A 20,023-nucleotide genomic window follows, 5' to 3' on the forward strand; every position below is an offset into this window, starting at 1 on the left:
TAATGATATGTATTCATAGTAAATCTCTGATCTGACTAATTCCAGGATAAGTCTGTATTTAAGCTAGGACTCTTCACCAATCGGATGTTCCTGATAGCAGTAGGTGGCTCTCTGATTGGTCAACTGCTCGTTATATATTTCCCGCCACTTCAGAAAACATTCCAAACAGAGACACTCTTCTTCTCAGGTAAGGGCTATATGCTGTAATATTTTGGAGTAATGTTTTCGGACCTTTCTTATTGTTTTTAGCTCGCCTATCTTTGACGAAAACAGTATTGGAGTTGTGAAAGTGTCATTGTTATCGTCGTAGTGCAAAAATTTATACGCAAAGGTTAAACATATTGAAATGAGACTTGATTCTGGAGCTGACATGTTTAAAGCGAGGACCACAATTCTGGTTTTAATAATTGTTGAGTTATGCCCTTGTTTAAACGAAAAAAGAATGTTGGTTGAATTACAGTTGGATTGTAACTGGAGTGTTGGCATTTTAAATTTTGATAACTACACATGAAAAAAAGGTTTAATTCAATGTTTTGTTAATGAGCCAGCTATATCATCAATATAACTAAATAAAAGGTACAAAAGTTATTTAAGAAAAATACAATTATTGCGTATTTAAGTACACTTGTTTTTAAATAAAAAGAGTTTTAATTATTTGCCCAGCAGTTGCGCACAGGGTCTCGTGAAACTAGTAACATCATCATCAGCAACATCATGCAGTTATGATTTGAATCAGAACCCCTTGGCATTTGATGGAACAAACACAACAAATATAGATGTATGTACATGCGTATTATCACATGTAAATTGGACATGGATTTTTTTTTATTTTTCTATTTTTCAGATATCATATTTTTACTCGCACTGTCATCCTCAGTGCTGAAAGTTTCAGAGATTAGAAAACGTATACAGAATGTTTTAGACATGCGAAGGAAACAGAGAAACACGGAGGAAGAATCCTACTTCTTTGTTTGATGAAAGAACACTAATGTACTAAGGTCTGAGGAAAATAGTTCTCTGATTGTCATTAAGATTTTGGAAAATGGGGGCAGGTAGGCAGATTTACCTTTTGATTGAAAAGCAATGTGGTATTTTAAAATGATTTTATGTTTTTCCATTTTTAAGCTGGTCTGGGTTTTTGTGGAAATAATGACAACATATTGTGACTGCCTTGGTGTGTGTAGTCGGTGTTAGCATTATAATCCTGGTCAGAGCTCTTAAATTGTTCAAAATATATTTAAATGATGCATGTGAACAGGGGCAGTCTTGAATAAAAAACTGACACTAAGTTTGTCTGACCTACCGATCATTCATTATTGTGATATTTTGTGATTACTTGTAACCATTTGAAGGGATTTTGAATGGATAAGAAAGATCACATGATAATAAAAAGGCTCTATTTGGGTCAGATTTGGGAAAAAGAGGAGACAAAAATGTATGTTTGGAAACTTCTTTATTTATAATATCTCATTGAATTATGTTATAACAAAAAATTGTTGTGTTAAATGTGTGAAATGGAATTCATGTTAACATTTTTTTAATCACGTAAATATTTGAAAACATATACCGGGTACATACATGTTCTTTTGCCAGTATGTCATTCCAAATTTCAAATGGATTTTCACCCCATTAAAAAGATCAGGACAATTTTAAGTTATTGAATGTTATTTTTCTATAAATAATTGTTGGATACTTTATCATATCTATGTTTTCAATTATTTTAATAACTTCAGCTGAAGTAATTTCATGTTATATTCCATATGTGTTATTTATGACTTTATTTGTGGTTATTTATTTATAAAGTGTACTTTTTCTTTTAAATGTAGACATTTCATAGAAATGATGTTTATATGTATAGTTTCTACATGTAATTATTGATGAATCAATGCTCAATTTTCTTAAACAAATATTAGAAGAAACAAATGCTGTTAATATTATGAAAGCTTTAAACCAAATGAGACACTTTTCAACAGGATTCAATTAAAAGCACCATATCAAAATCATGGCTGTAGTATATGTTCATTTCAAAGCCTATTGAAATGTTTGATGTTTATATAGATCTTAATTAACTGCAGCCAAACACAAATCCATAGCAGCCAATTGTATAAAACTGAATAAGATACCTGGTGGTTATCTTTTGGATAAATTCCTCAAAAAGCATTTTAATTGGTCGTCAACAATTATTGAAAAAAAATATCGACCAATCAATACTCATTTCGGATAACTTAAACCAAACCAAAGGATTAACCAGTTTTATACAAATGCCTGCAGGCGTACAACTTGACATGCTGCTTTACTGAGGTTTTTATTAGAACATTAAAATGGAACAATGCCATAAGATTACACAATATTTTATCTTGTATGCACTTTTACCACAAGTGAAATGTTTCCGTATATATATGCTGTTCACAAGGTGAAATATAGTGACATTTTACTCTGAACAAAGTTCTCTGTTTCTGTTTATTTCATGCTTTTAATTCATTAAAAACGATATTTAATTGGAAAATCACGCCATATTTTAGCCGAGTAAGGTTGTGCGCTTAAATGATATCATAACATTAATTTGTTACTGATGTGTGTTTAAAAAGAAATTCACAGTGAAAACAGCTTACATTACGTTCAAATGGTGACTAACAGGATATGATCCACAATTATATTTCATTAAATCAAAGAAAAACATAAAATGAATTGTACATATTCATATGCATATATTATATTAAGGTGTGTCTGCAAGAAATGATAACTGTATTATGATTGTTAGTTATTATTTTGTATGTATATTTTTTATGAAATTAACCCATAAATAGTGCTAACACATTTATAGTACTAAGAAATTTTATTCTTGTATTAGTAAAGGTTATCTTACTTAATTATATGTAGTTTGACTCTTGATTAGAATATTTTTTGATGTTTCATAATTTCACATGATGAAATGTATTATTTGTCCCATTTATATTCATTTAACGTATGTGAATCATTTCATAAAATTTTATAAAGAAATTAAATATTTAACTGATGCAAAGCCAACTATTGAAAGATAATACATGGCATATTTGATAAGGTTATACCTTGGCTTTGATCTGGTTAGTTTTGTTTTGAATTCTGAATTTCAAAAACAATATCAACAATATATTGAATTTACATGTATTAGAATGAAGGCACCAAATCTTTATTTTAAAGGTAGATAAATTATTATATGTTTAAGTAATGGCATAGCTGGTCTAGACTTAATGTGAAGGCACCAAATTAGGCCATGTCCCCCTACAACACCCACTGCCCTCCACGCATTTTTGAAAATAAGAGTGTTGATGGAGCACATATTTCCATTGGTATAAATGACTTAATAATTTTGTTTCTTACCATTTCGACACAAAGAATGTCATATTTGAAAAAATGTTGGGATGGGCAGTACAGACCTTTTAACCTTGCAGAGCCATGCCGCTGTTATTAAAGTATAGATTATATTTCTGTGTATTTGTAAATCTTCAATTTTCATTATTCATTTGAAAAATAATGTAACACTAACAAACATCAATTTCCGTGGTGGAGCAATCATAAAAGTGCCATGCAGCATTTCAGAATGAAAAACAATATTTTTATATCATGTATATGTTCGGTTATTCGAATTTATTGTACTTGCAAATGGGATCATTATTTCTAGCCACATTGAAGATATTGGCACTTAGATTCATTATTTCACTGTTTATCACAGTTCATGATGTTTATTGTACAACTCCCTATTTAGGGTTAAAATAATTGTGGAAATCTTTCAATAAACTACAGGCTGTTTGTCGTTGACCCACTCATTGTCGGTGTGCAATAGTTGTTCTTTGTCATTGAATATAATTTAAACATTAATACATTACATTCCTGATTTTAATGGCAATCAGTAAAATGAGAATATCCACCTCTTAATTCTTTATTTATATGCTCTGTATGTTGATATAATTATCAAGTAAAACGTAACTAACTGTATCAGAGTCCTTGACACAAAAGTCAATATCTATTTGCCATCCAATAAATTTAGGGTACATTACTCTTTTTGTAAAATAATATTTTTTTATTTCATTGTTAAATCATCAAGTGTCAGACGTTGTTTTACCTCGTTTTTTTACCTGTGTTTTTGTTGATATTTAGAATTAAAGAATTAATAACTGAAAACAAAGGTTTGATGCAATGCAGTCGCATAATCTTTTATTTTGTGTTAGTGCAAACTAAAAATCTTGTTTTAGTGATCTACATAATATTGTGTAAACTACGCCAGTCACTGTTTATATACCACTTCAACTGATTAAAATAAAGTAAACATTTGTCTACTGATTAACTGAAAAAATGTTATGGAAAACCTGAGAAATACTGCCTTCTTATCTGACAAAATATAACGTTGATCACTCAGCCGGTTAAAGGGTTATAAGTATGCAATTACCAAATAATTAGGCCGAGCTTGTGACACTCCATGCACATTCATTTCGTAAATATCCACTTATTACCCTAAACAATTACTTTAAAGGGACTTGCTCCTGTTTTTGCACCAAAAATTGTTTTCCGGTAATTTATCTGAAAACACTTATTTCATCATTATTTTACTCGAAATTGCAGAAAAAGACAAATAAAGTATAATACTGTATTTTAGTTTCAGTATGATGCAAACAAGGTCAACAACACTAATGCAAAATGGATGGAATATTTTGACATTTAAACTAAATATCGATAACATCACGTATTAAGTATTTACATCTACAGACATTGTGTTATAAATATCATATCCCATTTGTCAACACTCTATTAGAAGCATTTTAGAACAATATATCGTGATTATGAATGCATAATGATCAACATTTAGTTGTCTGCAGTGTTGTAAAGTCCCTTATCATGATGTATATCAATGGCTTATCACAAGACTTGTAATGCCGTCTATTTTATTATATTGAGTTACAACGTTCTTGCACTAAACCCTCGATATGTAACGTTCAGCCTGTACTCACTTGCTGTTTTGATTGATTCTATAAATGATATGATCTTTGTGAGAGTTTGTTATCCTTCATGCAAAGCAACGCAAACAAATGTGTCAGACCCTATGCAGTATTAAAAGGGACTCGTCCACATTTTATGAAGGGTAATATGCACAAAAAGTTTTGAATGTGAAGAAAATGCTTTTTCGAATGATAAAACAAAATCAAAAGTTCAGATAAGAGTGGGGTTTTTTTTAAATAATTCATGCAAGGTGGGACAAATTTTGCTCTATTTTACCAATAAGTATTAGTCACGGTATTGGAAATTTAATGATTTAACTTTTTTTCTTTTTGAATATCTGTTATCAAAATCAAGTAAAAAAACTCAAAAACTGTAAAATGTATACTATTGATACCATTATTTTTTTGTAGTATTTGTATTCACTATATATAATCACTTTATAGTTATTTATCGGTATCAAAGCTCATGATTTATGTATTACTATCTGAAACAAATATTGGTTTTTAACTCAATTACAACAGAATTTGAAAAGTAAATGTTGCCACCATAATAGCTGTGAACAAGCCCCATTAGACAGAAATGACGCTTGGAAAAGTTTATCGAATTTCCCGAAACAGTTAAAAAAGGAATAAAAGATTATGTCGGAGGAATGGCGCCAATACAAAACATAAACTTCGCCGATATTTTTACCATACAATTTGAGATACAGACTGGTGTACTTTAAATTCGTAAAAATCGATATAAAGATCATCTGGCCCTTGAATGAATGGCTAAGTATTGAAACTATTATTGAAGTACATAAAAAGTAAACAATAAACATGTCAGATGAGCTTTTATAGCGACAAATATATTAAAATACAAATTACAAATCAAAACATATCAACAAAATCCCTCTTATTCAGAATCTTTGTTCACCACATTAATTGATTATGATGTTGAAATTAAATACTTCTCAATGATTATAATATGGCACATGGAAGGGATAAAGGTGATATTTAAAGATGGGAGAAGGGATAGGAAGGATAGAAAAGGGAAAGAATTGACGGAAGAAGGGAATGAGGTAGTTACAGTGGAGATGGAAAGAGGACGGGGAGAGTGAGGGTATATGTAAATGGGGGGGGGGTACAAGGAAAATTTACAGTAGGTAAAGTGAGATCGATAGGGGAAGAGAGAGTCGTGGATTTAAAGATAAGAGACGGGAAAGAGGTGGAGGAGAGGGATAGAAAAAGGCTGAAATGATGAAGAGAGGAAGGGAGTAGTAATAAGGGTGATGGATAGGGAATGGGGGAAATAGAGGGTAGTAGAGATGGAAAAGTGAGAGGGGAGGTGAATGGTGGGAGTGGGAGAGTGAAGGCATATGGAGATGGGAAAGGAAGAGGAGATATGGATATGGGGAATGGGAGTGAAGAAGTATATAGAGAAAGGAAAGGGAGAGTGACAGGGTAGATGCAAATTGGGAGTGGGAGATTGAGGACATATTAAGAATGGAAAGGGAGGTCGAGAGGGTCAGACTGGGTAAATGGGGACTGGTAGGGCTGTAGCGACTGGGCAGTGAGAGGGAGATGGATATGGGAGTGGCAGAGTGAAAGTATATGGAGATGGAAATGGATAGTGAGAAAGGACACGAAAATGGAAAGTGAGGGCATATGGAGATGGAAAAGTGGAACAAGGGTATGACCAGGCAAAATCCTGCAAACACTGGACGAGAATTAAATTTGAAATATACAACCAAATAAAAGAAATAAAGTTATCTTAACAGCAGGAGATATTCCAAGTTTTTTTCTAGTAAGCTCAATTTCGAAAAAAATCTAGAATTACCATGTATACACCACCGTTATTTAATTTAAAATGTATGTCTTATTATTGGTCTGTGTTATCTTCATAAATTTATCAGGTTAAGGTTTATTATTATTATTATTATTATTATTATTATTATTATTATTATTATTATTATTATTATTATTATTATTATAAAAGTCCCAAAACAGATTAATAACAGTTTATTAAATGTGTAAACATGTTCAGTGCTACAAGATATTTATAGACATGCGCAGTGGAAAATATCAATTTACTTCCTTGTTTGTTTTGAGGATCAACTAAATCATCAGTCACGGTAAATATTGCTTGTATTTCTTTATTGTTTACTGTTTGATATTTCAGACGTTAAAGACAAACTGATATGGAACAATAACAATAGCAAAATTACACGTTTGAAAAAATTGTAATCTACGTTTAAATAGGTTTGAGATCTCTACTTTCGCTTTGAAATATATCCGTATAGACGGAACATGTTTTGTGTTTAAGATCAGTTATTTGACTTGATCGTACAAAAAGTTTACGTTTTCATTTGTACCAAACAGGTAGCTTATGTAAGTTACTCATATATATTGATATGCCCCAGCATATGTACGGTTGTGTTAGAAAAATATGCACGTACCTTAATTCTTTGTATAATATGTATTATTGTTGTTATCGGTCAATGGCAAATCACACAAGAAACTAGCAACGCCCCGACATTCCAGGCGCGCCAGCCTTGTTTGAATTTTGCCACCGCCGAGTGAGCAATCATTCCACAGGGATAAAAGTTATTACAAATGCTACACAAAGTTATCTACATTTATTTTATTCAGATTTCATTGCTCACAAACCTGATAAACTTGGGTAAAGACACAGAAAATCAGACGTGAATATCCTCGTGTTCATGTAGAGAAGATTGTTTATTTACTTTTTCAATAGTTCACGATCTATGACGACGCCATCTTGGATTGGCTGTCAGCCAATATTTTTGGGTCATTTGACCCAAATATATGGGTCGTTTTCGGTCGGGTCATTTTCGGTCGGGTCATATGACCATGATTTTCGGTCATTTGACCATGTGTGTATATAAGGCGGGGTTTTCCAGAATCGGGAGGAGACGTAACTTGGACATAGCTTGAAGCACATCCCGTACGATTCGCCCTCGGGCGTTTCGTCCATTTTGGCATTTGGTTTTGACATTTAACTGGAAATAGAAAACGATAACAAATGAAACGATTTTTATTATTGGTCTCCTTGATAAAATCCAAAAAGAATTATATAGGAAATTCGCGGGAAATTAATGTTTAAAGGACTAATAAAATTCAACACGATGATATAGCGTTTTCCTGTGTCTACCCAGCGATTGCATACTGTACCTTTTCTTCTTTTGATGTTTAAATGATGATTTATTCCGCTGGTGTACTGTTTTCCAACGTTTATTAAACTTGTAAACATCGAGGATTACATGTGTGCTCCCTGTATCGAGTGCCATAAGATATTGAAGGTTTCAAGGAACCACGTTCTTCTGTCCAAAGATAGGATGCCCTCTTACTACCCGTCCACCAAGCAGTCAGCTATCGCCGACACGGAATATTGTAAAAAACATCCGAAGGAGGTGATCCAGTTTTATTGCCTGACCCACGGAGACCTTGGCTGTGGTGACTGTGTCGTACCCGACCATCGTAGCTGTAAAGTTGACTACATCGCTGATGTGGCTAAAGAATTTATCATTGAAAATGAATTCAAAGAGCTGGAACCGTCGATTAGACAAGCTGAAGATCTTCTATCCAGGTACATAAGTAATGTCAAGGGACTTTTTGGCGAAGTTGAAAACCAGACTAAGGATGAAATGGACAAACTAAGGAAGTTCCGGGCGGAAATCAACACCTACCTTGATCGCCGCGAGAAGGAGTTGCTCGACAATCTCCATAAAGTGAAGAACGAGGATGAAAACTTGCTGAATACCCTACAAAAGGATTGTGAGTTGACGAAAGCCGGACTTGAAGCCATGAGAATGGAACTAACTTCCGGAGCGGCTGCTGGGATTGGAAACAGGCCTTGGAACACTGGACGTGGATGGAGATTTGGATAGTTTGTATAATAATCACTTTAATGTAAAAAATGCGCTGTAATTATTTGACTATAAATCTAGTGTTAAACTCTTTATAAGTGTCTTATGATATCAAAAGTTATATTGCGATTTTTTTGTCAGAATGGTTATCCAAAGCTATTAATTTTATCAAAAAAAATCACCAGTTTAATACTTATGTAAACCGTTTTAATACAAGTTTGTTGATCATCAACCAGTTTCTGCTGGTCAATCAGGTGAACCAGTCTGGTTGCATTTACACTGCAAACAAACATAAGAGGGCCGCGGAGCAAACACAAACGCCCGTCTGTATTACCTATTCGGTATAACTCGAAATAAACCATTAAATCCATAGCTACTTGGATAACTGTTAATGTACGTATTGTCTCTAGCAACAACACGTACTGTCAGTAAAATATACAAACAAAGTCCGACTTTTATATAAATAATACGAACTTTAAATTAGAAAAAAAATATGTTCTAAATATTATTTCAAAGACAGTTGTCATTGTTTTCAGGGGTATTAGCAATAATAAGCATGTTAGTGTTGCGTACACAGTGTTGCCCATCATAGTTGTTCCAGTTCCTGACCTTTCTACTGTGACATGGAAGAAGAAGGTAGACATTGACGTCAGAACGCCAGAGGACCAGGATTACTGCGTTATTAACGGCCTCGCCCTGCTGTCTCCCGGTATCTTCCTTCTAACTGATTGGAGAAACGATTGTGTCAAGTTGATGAACGTCACCACCCGCACCGTCATGTCCCGCCTCCAACTTACAGGGTGGCCCTGGGACGTCTGTGGGCTCCCTGATGATCAGGCCGCCGTCACTCTCTCGAATAACTCAATTATATAGCTGCTATCTACAAAAGGAGGGCAGTTATCATGTGGCAAGAAAATTAAAGTATCATCTGGGTGTAGTGGTATTGGGTATTACAACAATAGATTATACGTTTCTTACACATCTGACCCGCGTATTGAAGTGATGACAATAGATGGTCATAAGATAAGTACATTCCAAAAAGATGACGGAAGACAGCTTTTCCAAAGACCACTATACCTGACAGGATCAGCTTCCACACCACTGACCCTTTACGTGTCTGACTCCGGTACACACACCGTCCTCCAGCTGTCTCTAGACGGGAAGGTCCTGCGAGAGAACAAGAAGCTCGAATACCCTATGTCCGTGGTGGCGGTAGGTCCCGGTCAGCTGCTCGTGTGTGGACAGAGCAATCACAACGTGGTGCTGCTGACGGAGAGGGACGGGAAGATGGCGGAAATACTTGGACAGAATAAGGAACTGACATATCCCTACTCGGCAGCATTCTGTCCTAACATACGTACCATAGTTGTCGGGACGATAAATACTGACTCACTAAAGGTATTTACTGCAAACTGACAGAGTTTCTACATCATTCCTAACATTTCTGTCCTTGACAGAAACAACAATGTGTTAAATCATGTTTGAGCAATTGAATGATTAATACAATAACATTTATTTTACAACATAAGCCTACAGTATTGACTCAAATTGAAAAGACATTGTTTTATGACATGTACTTATATCTGATAAATATCAAGCGTATTTTGCAATTATGTTTAGCAAAATGTAGGATAACGAAAAGTGTTAATAAAGTCATTATATTATACACAATTTCCTTAAGAATTTTAGGTTTATCATCCTGGTATCCATACTGTTTACCATACTGCAGCATTATTGTATACATATATTGTGTATTCCCAATGCTATCTTTAAGCATTCATCTTAATACTTTTCATCCTACCATCCATACTGTTTCCCATTCTGCAACATTATTGCACTATAAACATACATATATTCATATCTCATACAACAATACTACAGTTTATGCTGTTGATATAATACAATATAATTTAATGTATGCTTTTCCGAACTAACAATGTACATACATTTGACATATATAACATAAGTATATATGTTTAGACTATGAACTTGTAAAAGTCTTCATAAACGGCTATTCCATTCTATTACCGTAGACAAATTTTATCAAAATTTCATTTAAAATTAAGGAGAAAATTGTAAATAGCTTGCGAAAAGAAATACATTCAATGTTGCACACACAGTTTCAAAAACCTTACATGTACAAGCTCGTAATTTCCTTGGAATACAGCTCAATTTTTCGATGAAGTAAACCACATTTAAAGGTTGTGGTAAGAAGTTTTTACTTCTTGCCTTTAAGGTCATATTCTAGATTGGGAGAGGGGGCTCATTGTTTCCAGGGAGGGGGACTCTTTCTAGTGACAGGGAGTCATAACTTTTACACCCAGAAACCTGTTCTATTTTTCATTTTCTGTTTAACGTCTTAAAATTAGCTAACGTGTATCGAACTTAGTATCGCTCCTGTCACGAATAAGGGCAATGTCTAACAATTACAGGGGAATAACTATTATGAGCTGTATATTCCTCTCAAAAAATAAACGACTGATAATAATTAAGTGTGGCAAAGAATTTGTCTACAACTGAAGCGACATTCTTTCTTAATGGATTACAAGCTAAATAACGGACTTCGTATATATACTACTATAGTTATTACGGATAATATTTAGTTATTCCTCTCGCTGTGTTAATGTTGTTCTATGGAACTGTGATTCTTTAACCAATTTGTAACTGTATGATTGGAAGATTGAGTGACCATTGACTGTGTTATAAACATTAACGTATTTTATTGATTGTGTACGCATGGGCGTATTGCCTATTGTATTCTGAAATAAACTCTAAACTCTATATTGCGAATGCGTTGACATGAAGAAATGATTTGACAGCTTGAATAGAAATACTCTGTGGTTTAAGATGTCTTAAATAGGAATAAATAGTAAAATGGATAGAACTGTGAGATATATGTATGCTTTTGTTAGATCTTTAGTTAAACATTGCACTTTATATTCAGAATTTGATGTGAGGTGTTTTTGGTATTATGTTTGTTTCATAAAAATAAGACAAGTATAATATTTTCATAAATAATGTGTTTTGATGCATGTTCTCCTTTAATTTAGTAATATTACATAATTGACGTGTTTGTAAGGCATTCTAGATGGAATACACTAAACGGTATATTGACTTTTGTTTATATGTATAACCAAGTTGATGGATGGTGAACTGTATGTTTAAATCTCCGAATAAACTATTTTATTCTATTCTTATTGAGTTTTGAAATATGAATATGTAAAGCAGATTAAACAACCTGCTTTCTATGATTTTATTTTATTTAGTTAACATGTGGTTATACACAAGTACTAATGTCTCTCTCATTTACACTTCCACTCAACTAAGTAAATAGATTGATACATTTCTGTTTATGAAGGAAACTTTAATTTTAATTTTTGCGTCTATTTTGGCAGACACTGCGTGTATATAATCTGCATCTTAGTATTTCAAATTTGTCCATAGGCAATATGTCCTCGTCATGAAAGAAACATGAGTATGGTAGTACAATAGTGGCCATAATTTCTGCCAAAGGTAAATACATATTTATGCAAAAAGCTACAGAAACAAGCTCAGTAGCAAAAAGTTTAAACATAAACACGGTTTAGTGGCACTGGACAAACGTCAAAGACATAGAACAAAAAATCACAGACAAGAAACATAGAAGAACAGCACAAAACTCCACAAACAGCACAGTGCATACATACTATATATATATATATAATAGGTATGTTTATCAAGAATTGTTAGGAAATGTAAATTTACTGGGGGCTTTAACCAGTTTATGTGCACAAACCTCACTCTTATCCCAACAATCCTTAATAAAGATAAAACGCAAAAGGTAAATCTTATCAAAGTATTCAAACCTGTTTTGAATGCGTTCCTCTAATACTAGCATTCGATCAAAACAAAAGTTTAACACTTGGCATGATCTCTAGGAAATTTGGCCGGAATAGCTATCTCTATTACATCTAAGTTATACTTGGAAAACTCGATTATTTCAGGTGAAAACTGGGCCACAGGCTGAAATGATTGGGGAAAACAACAATTCAGCATTGTTGACACTTTATATGTCTCCTTTCTTCCAAGTCTTCATGAAACAATGCCAATCATAGTAAAATTGATGAAAAATGATTCTCGAACATGTCCGGTTAAGAGCAAGGTCACTCGAAAAATAAGTGAATACGTTGTTTAAAATATGCCACAGTCTTAATGAAGCTATGTTAGACTATAGGCCTCTTTAAAAACTAGATCAAGTCAAATTATGTATCATGTCGTATTAAATAATGAGGTAACTAGCTCACATTATTAATGCACCAGAGACCACATGTATACTTAAATCTGGAAATAATTTGCTCCGTCAAAAGTATGTTACTGTGCCAAACGATCGAGACAAAAACAACTGGTTAACACTCTGAATGTCTTTTTTTATAAGGTGCCTAAAATTGTCCGGATAGCCGGACAGCAGAAATAGTTTTCCGGTCGGATAAAACACTATACTGCTGTATTGTTTATTTTGCCGGAGGTATATAACTTCCAACTGGATCTGTTTTTTCACTAGAGTGGAGTAGGCAGGGTATCACCCCGTTTACGTCAGCATTCTAGCAAAAACTCGTTAACGCGTTTAAGGCATTCGAAAAATTGGCAAATAAACATTTTCAAATTCTATCGACACCTTAACTCATTAGTTATAATAAGCATTATGTGAAATGTTTTGCCATTTTGCGATTAATTATCAACCCTTATCATACCAGATGTTTTAAATTTAATTTATCCATAAAAATCAGTTAAACTTTTTACGTTAGGATGGATCATGCGTTCCATGAAGTTGGAGTACGAAAGCCAATATAAGGTAGCAAAATCTGAGGTATATAATGATTGATAATGATATACATGTAGGATAAATGTTCTTCCGTCTAACCAACCATGTTACTTTGTATATTTCTTTAATGTAACTTGAACAGTGCAGAAGGGGAGGAAACCGTATTGAATTAATTATGCATTGTATAACTTATTTCCCTCCTCTGTGGTATCTTAATTAAATAATTGTTATGCAATAAAGCTCCATTGAAGTAAAAACCAGAACTGCAGGGATTTTTCGGTTTATATGAGTTTTCCCTTTCATATCCGTGTTTTATAAGTGTGTTTACTGTTAATATACGAAAAGTATTACACACTCTTATTTCTTAACAAACTTCAAATATTTTGTATAAGGTATGTTTCACTTTGTAAGCAGCTTAACTGGGTTTGCACCATGAAGGAAAAAAACTATGTCAGGCGAGGAATAAGACCACATAGAAATCACCCTGGTAAGCTATGTCTATATAGGAAATGGACACCAACCAGCTATGCTCCATGTGTACATGTTCTAGAGTAACCGCCAGGAACAAGGTCTCAATTGCCAAGGTAAGCTATGTATGTACAGGAAATATACATCAACCAACAACATCATTAGCCATGTATTAATCTGCTTCATTAACTGCCCAAGAAACAAGGTCAAAATTGTTAAAGTTAGCTATTTATATCCAGGCAATAGAAACCAACCAGCTACGCTCCATCACCAGTCACTTGTATTTATTGTACAGGGTAACCCTCTTAAGCAAAATCAAAATTGTCAATGTTAGCTATGTCTATATAGGAAATAGACATTAAGTAGCTATGCTCCGTCACTAGTCATGTGCACATGTTATACAGGGTCAACATTGTCAAGGTAAGCTTTGTCTCCACAGAAAATCAGTCATGTGTTCATTTTTTAGGGTAATCCCGAGGAAAAAGGTCAAAACTATCAAGGTAGACAAATATTTAATGAGAGGTATTATAGATTCTTATAGATAAACAGTGGTGGATATATCGGGGGCACAGAGGGTATAATTTCATGTTCGTCATTGCTTTTGATAATGTCATTGTATGTCAACAAGATATGTGTGTGCATGACGTGCATTTAATAAAAGTTTAAATTCAAAACGTGACCGTCTTGAAACTTTCCATCTCGGCCTTTATTGTCGTCTACTTATCGGAATTACGCTAGAACCTTTGTAAATTAATACATGAACATTTATTTGTTAACCTTTTTGGAATTTGTTGTTAATATACTGTAGGTTTTTATAGCATTTTTTCTACGGGTTATATAAAAAGTGTGTCTCAGGTGGACGAGTGGCTAACAACTTAGCCCGTTTATCCGTTGATCCTGGTTCGATTTCTCAAACCGGCAAGATATCGTTGTTGTTTTTTGAAAGGTTTATCTAAGATCAGTAAATGCTATCTTTTCAATTGAAATTGCCTGCCAAACTTCATTGACAGTGAAGACCAAAGTTAATACGATGTCATTATATGATTAAAATAATGCATTCAAAAAAAGTTTGATATGTTTGAAATTAGTTGTGCCCCCCCCCCCCCATTTAGAAAGTCCTGGATTCGCCATTGGATAACGTTGACAAGACTTGCCTCAAAACATGTATCATTTATTCTTGACAAATATTTACAGAAATATTATGCACATTTTTTTGTAATATGCAATTAAGATGTTGATTTTAAACCATCTGGACATGAATGATTGTACTATGTTTACTACTTGTTTGTTTTTTTACTTATAAAGTTTATACATGCAAGCAAAGATGGCGCAAACCAGCATTTCGTTTGGGCCCGTTTCATTAAAGATATTTAGACAGTAACCAATTATTTACTCTTTTTTTCATTCAAAATAATTCAAATTATGTAAACCTATACATTGGGCCGACTGTTCAAAACTTGGTTAAAGTTAACGGGTGATAAATAACATCACTGTTGACTTTCATAAAAGGGGAAATGTGTTATGGTGTGCTTATATATTCAAATAAAACAAGTACAGCGTTAACATTTGTATTAAATCTTATTCGGAACACTGCCGGTCGTAAGAGTATTCTTTAAGAGAATACTGATTTAAAAGGTAACAACGATGACGTTAACAATGCTGTTAACTGTTCTTATTAAATGTATTTGTTCTCTCATCTAACTGTTTCAAGTGTGTATTTGAGTTAGGGCTCTTCCTCAATCGGATGTTCCTGATAGCAGTATATGGCTTTTTAATTCGGAAAAAGCGCTCGCCTTGGCCTCCTTATTCCAGATACCTTTTAAATCGCCAAAATCGTAGGTGACGAGATCTGGAGAAGTGACGCGATATAGTAAAATTACATGCATTGACCCGATGGTTAAACCAGGCCAAGTGTACCGGATATCTGTCATATACCCTCGGATCTGTCCGGTGTATGGTTTGCACGTACAGTGCGAACATGATGTTCAAAATGCAATGTTTGCATCAATGTCAGTATATCAATAGCCACATCATCTGTCAAAGAAGGCTGATATAAGTAATTTGTTCTAATGAACAACACAACAATGTTTGGCTTAAAATCGTCGATCACATGTAAATTCTTTGTTTAATTGGAAACTTTGGGTTCAGGAAGTCCCAAATATCGTATATCCGATAAATCACGCAAGTTAAAACTAGCACTATATGACCTGAACCGATTCAAAATCTTCTTTATTCAAAAAACATTTGAAAAACCAAAAAGTTGGATTCTTTTTTTCGCCATCTTGAATCCGTCGTTGAGTGCATGATCAAGCAGTGAGTGTCAAGGAGGCGACTATCTCCGATGATGTTGCACAGTTTACATACAAATTATGGTCCAAATATCACGTACCCACCGCCAAGGTTAGCTGAAATCACTTGCTGACACTGGCACGACTGTTTTGGTACCAAACTGATATATTTTTGTGACCGATAACGGACGTAGGAATGAAAATTAAAAACGAATGATAATCACGCGACGCACAATCGCGGAAAAACAAAGACTTAGAGACCAGCGGCTTTTATTGGCTGGCTACTTCACGTGCTAAATTTAGAAATTGACATATTGACGAAGAAACACTGCAAGGAACCAAATAATTGAACCCACACCATTGTAAACTACATAAATCTTTCTATGTCCCATCAACTATTATATATTTCCCGCAACTTCAGAAAACAACAGAGACCCTCTACTTATCAGGTAAAGTCTATATGATGTGATACTTTAAAGTTATGTTTTGGGACCATTCTGATTGTATTATTCGTCTTTTTTTCGGACGAAAACATTCTTTGTGTTGTGATAGGGACATTTTCTATCTTCGTAGTGCTTCAAAAACTTTGCTAAAAAAAGTTTAAAATATTCAAATGAAACTTGCTACAGGTGTTTCCTTAGCCAAGATGCTCATAGCAAGTCCCACAATTCTGGTTTTAATAATTGTCGAGTTATGCCCTTATTTGACTGAAATAAAAAACAACAAGTTTCTGTTAACCCCAAAGTGCTCTTGTTAATTTACTGCTGGAATGTAACGCAATTGTTGGCATTTTATGTATCATAACTTTACATGACAAAGAAGTTTTATTAAAGGTAATCAATCACTTATATCATCAATATAATTAAATAAAAGGTACACAAGTTATTTAAGCAAAATAATTATTTTGTGTATAAGCGTACACTTTGTTTTTACATAAAAAAGAATTTTAATTATTTAAGTTTTAATCAAGTGCAGTAATCCACAGGGGATCGTGATACTAGTAACATCATCATTAGCAACATCATGCAACCCCTTGGCATTTGATGGGAAAAACAACAAATTAAGATGTATGTATATGTTTATTATCGATTGTGATTGGACATGATTTGTTTTGATTTTTTTTTCATTTTCAGATATGTTTACTGTCATCCTCAGTGCTGATTGTGTCAGAGATAAGAAAACGTATACAGAACGTTTGAGACAGGCGAAGGAAACAGAGAAACACGGAGGAAGAATCCTACTTCTTTGTTTGATGATGGAACACTAATGCATTAAGGTCTGAGGAAAATAGTTCCCTGATTCTCATTACTACTTTTGAAAATGGGGGCAGGTAGGCAGATTTTCTTTTGAATGAAAACCTATGTGGTATTTTAAAAATGTTTTTTTGCTAGTCTGGGTTTTTGTGGAAAAAAATACAGCATTGTGTTTGCCCTGGCGTATCTAGTAGGTGATTAATAATATATATAAAATATATTCAAATGAAGCATGTGAACAAGGGTGGTCTTGAATGAAAAACTGACAATTATTTTCTCTGACCTCTTCTCATACATAGTATGTCATTCCAAATGAAGTTGCACCTCATAAAAACGATCAGGACAATTTTAATTTATTAAATGTTATTTTTCATTTTAATAACATTTGGAGACTTTATCATACCTATGTTTTCAATTATTTTTAATAACCACAGCTGAAATAATTTCATGCTATATTTCATGTGTTATTTATGACTTGATATTTGTGGCTATTTATAAAGTGTACTGGTACTTTTAAATGTAGACATTTCATAGAAATGCTATTTATATTTCAGTTTCTACGCGTACTTTTTTGTGAATCAATGCTCAATTTTCTTAAAATGTTTATTAGAAGAAACAGTGCTGTTAATTTAATGTTAGCTTTTATCCAAATGGCACTCTTTTCAACAGTATTCAATTAAAACTACCATATCAAAAGTCTATTGAAACGTTTGATGTTCATATAGATTACTGCAGCACAAACACAAATCCCTAGCAGACAATTGAATAACAATGGATAAGATGTCATGTGGTTATCTTTTGAATAAACTCGTCAAAAAAGCATTTCAATTGGTCGTCAATAATTATTGAATAAATACTGACCAATCAATACTCATTTCGGATAACTTTAACCAAATCAAAGGATTAACCTTTTTTATATAATTGCCTGCAGGCGTACAACTTAACATGCTGCTTTAACGAGGTTTTCATTAGAACGTTAAAATGGAACAGTGCCATAAAATCATACAATATATTATCATGTTCGCACTTTTACCATATTAAGTGAAATGTTAACGTTTATACCGTACACAAGGTGAAATATAATGACATCTTACTCTGAACAAAGCTCTCTTTTCTGTTTATGTCATGCTTTTAATTCATTAAAAAGATATTTAATTGGAAATTGCGCTTTATTTTAGCCGAATAAAGTTGTGCGCTAAAATGATATCATAACCGTAATTTGTTACTGATGTGTGTGTTGTTGTTTTTTCACAGTGAAACAGCATACATTACATTCAAATGGTGACTTTAACAGGATATAACCACAGCTAAATTTCATTAAATCAAAGAAAAACATAAAATAAATTGTACATATTCATATGTATATATTATATTAAGGTGTGCCTGCAAGAAATGATAACTGTATTATGATTGTTAATTATTATTTTATATGTATATTTTTTTATGAAATTAACACATAAATAGTGCTTACTCATTTATAGTACTAAGAAATTTTATATTAGTAAATGTTATCTTACTTAATTATATGTAGTTTAATTCATGATTAGAATATGTTTTTGAGGTTTCATGATTTGATATGAAAACATGTATTCTTTGTCCCATTTCTATTCATTTAACGTATGTAAATCATTTAATGAAAGTTTATAAAGTTAAATAAAAATATTTAACTGATGCAAAGCTATTGAAAGATAATAAATGACATATATGAAAAAGTTATACCTTGGCTTTGATCTGCCTAGTTTTATTTCCATTGGTATTACTGACTTATTTTTTTGTTTCTTACCATTTCAACACAAAGAATGTCATATTTTAAAAAAACAGGACAGGCCCCTTTTCCTTGCAGAGCCATGCCGCTTTTAAGTATAGAATTATTATATTTCTGTGTCTTTGGAAATCTTCAATTTTCGTTCTTGATTTTAAAAATAATGTAACACCAGCAATCATCTATTTCTCTGGGAAAGCCATCATAAAAGTGCCATGCAGCATTTCAGAATAAGCAAAAATTATTTTTTATTCATGTTTATGTTAGGTTATTATTCAAATTTGTTGTTCTTAGACCAAGGGGATCATTATTTCTAGCCACAGTGATAATATTGGCATGTAGATTTATTAGTTTACTATTTATCACAGTTCATGATGCTTATTGTAGAAATCTCTATTTAGGGGTATAATTATAATGGATATCTTTCAATAAAATACAGGTGTTTGTCGTTGACCCACTCATTGTCGGTGTGCATTGGTACATTTCATTCCTTATTTTAATGGTTATCAGTTAAACTGAAAATATCCACCTCTTTTTTAATTATTTATTCATATGTTTTGTATGTTGATAGAATAATCAAGTAAAACGTAACTAACTGTATCAGAGTCC

At 33.1% G+C, this 20,023-nt stretch overlaps 1 protein-coding gene across 3 annotated transcripts; it reads left to right on the plus strand.

Moving 5' to 3' along the window:
* Positions 1-7,031: 7,031 nt before the first annotated feature.
* Positions 7,032-11,974, plus strand: LOC128211924 (E3 ubiquitin-protein ligase TRIM33-like). 3 transcript variants are annotated; one of them, XM_052917065.1, is made up of 3 exons: positions 7,032-7,087; positions 8,307-8,862; positions 9,444-11,974. In XM_052917065.1, the coding sequence occupies exons 2-3, from the start codon at positions 8,312-8,314 to the stop codon at positions 9,448-9,450; spliced, it is 558 nt and encodes a 185-aa protein (XP_052773025.1). In that variant the 5' UTR covers positions 7,032-7,087; positions 8,307-8,311; the 3' UTR covers positions 9,451-11,974. The 3 variants fall into 3 exon arrangements, with proteins under 3 accessions (XP_052773025.1, XP_052773023.1, XP_052773022.1); XM_052917063.1 differs by lacking the exon at positions 7,032-7,087 and having other exon boundaries at positions 7,963-8,862; positions 9,379-11,974; XM_052917062.1 differs by lacking the exon at positions 7,032-7,087 and having other exon boundaries at positions 8,237-8,862; positions 9,444-9,490.
* Positions 11,975-20,023: the final 8,049 nt, after the last annotated feature.

Source organism: Mya arenaria, chromosome 12 (assembly GCF_026914265.1).
Source record: "Mya arenaria isolate MELC-2E11 chromosome 12, ASM2691426v1".
In the NCBI taxonomy this organism is placed as follows: domain Eukaryota; kingdom Metazoa; phylum Mollusca; class Bivalvia; order Myida; family Myidae; genus Mya; species Mya arenaria.

Bases quoted from the DNA above. Each gene is read 5' to 3' on its own strand.
- LOC128211924 (XM_052917062.1), top strand. From the start codon at position 8,237: ATGTGTGCTCCCTGTATCGAGTGCCATAAGATATTGAAGGTTTCAAGG.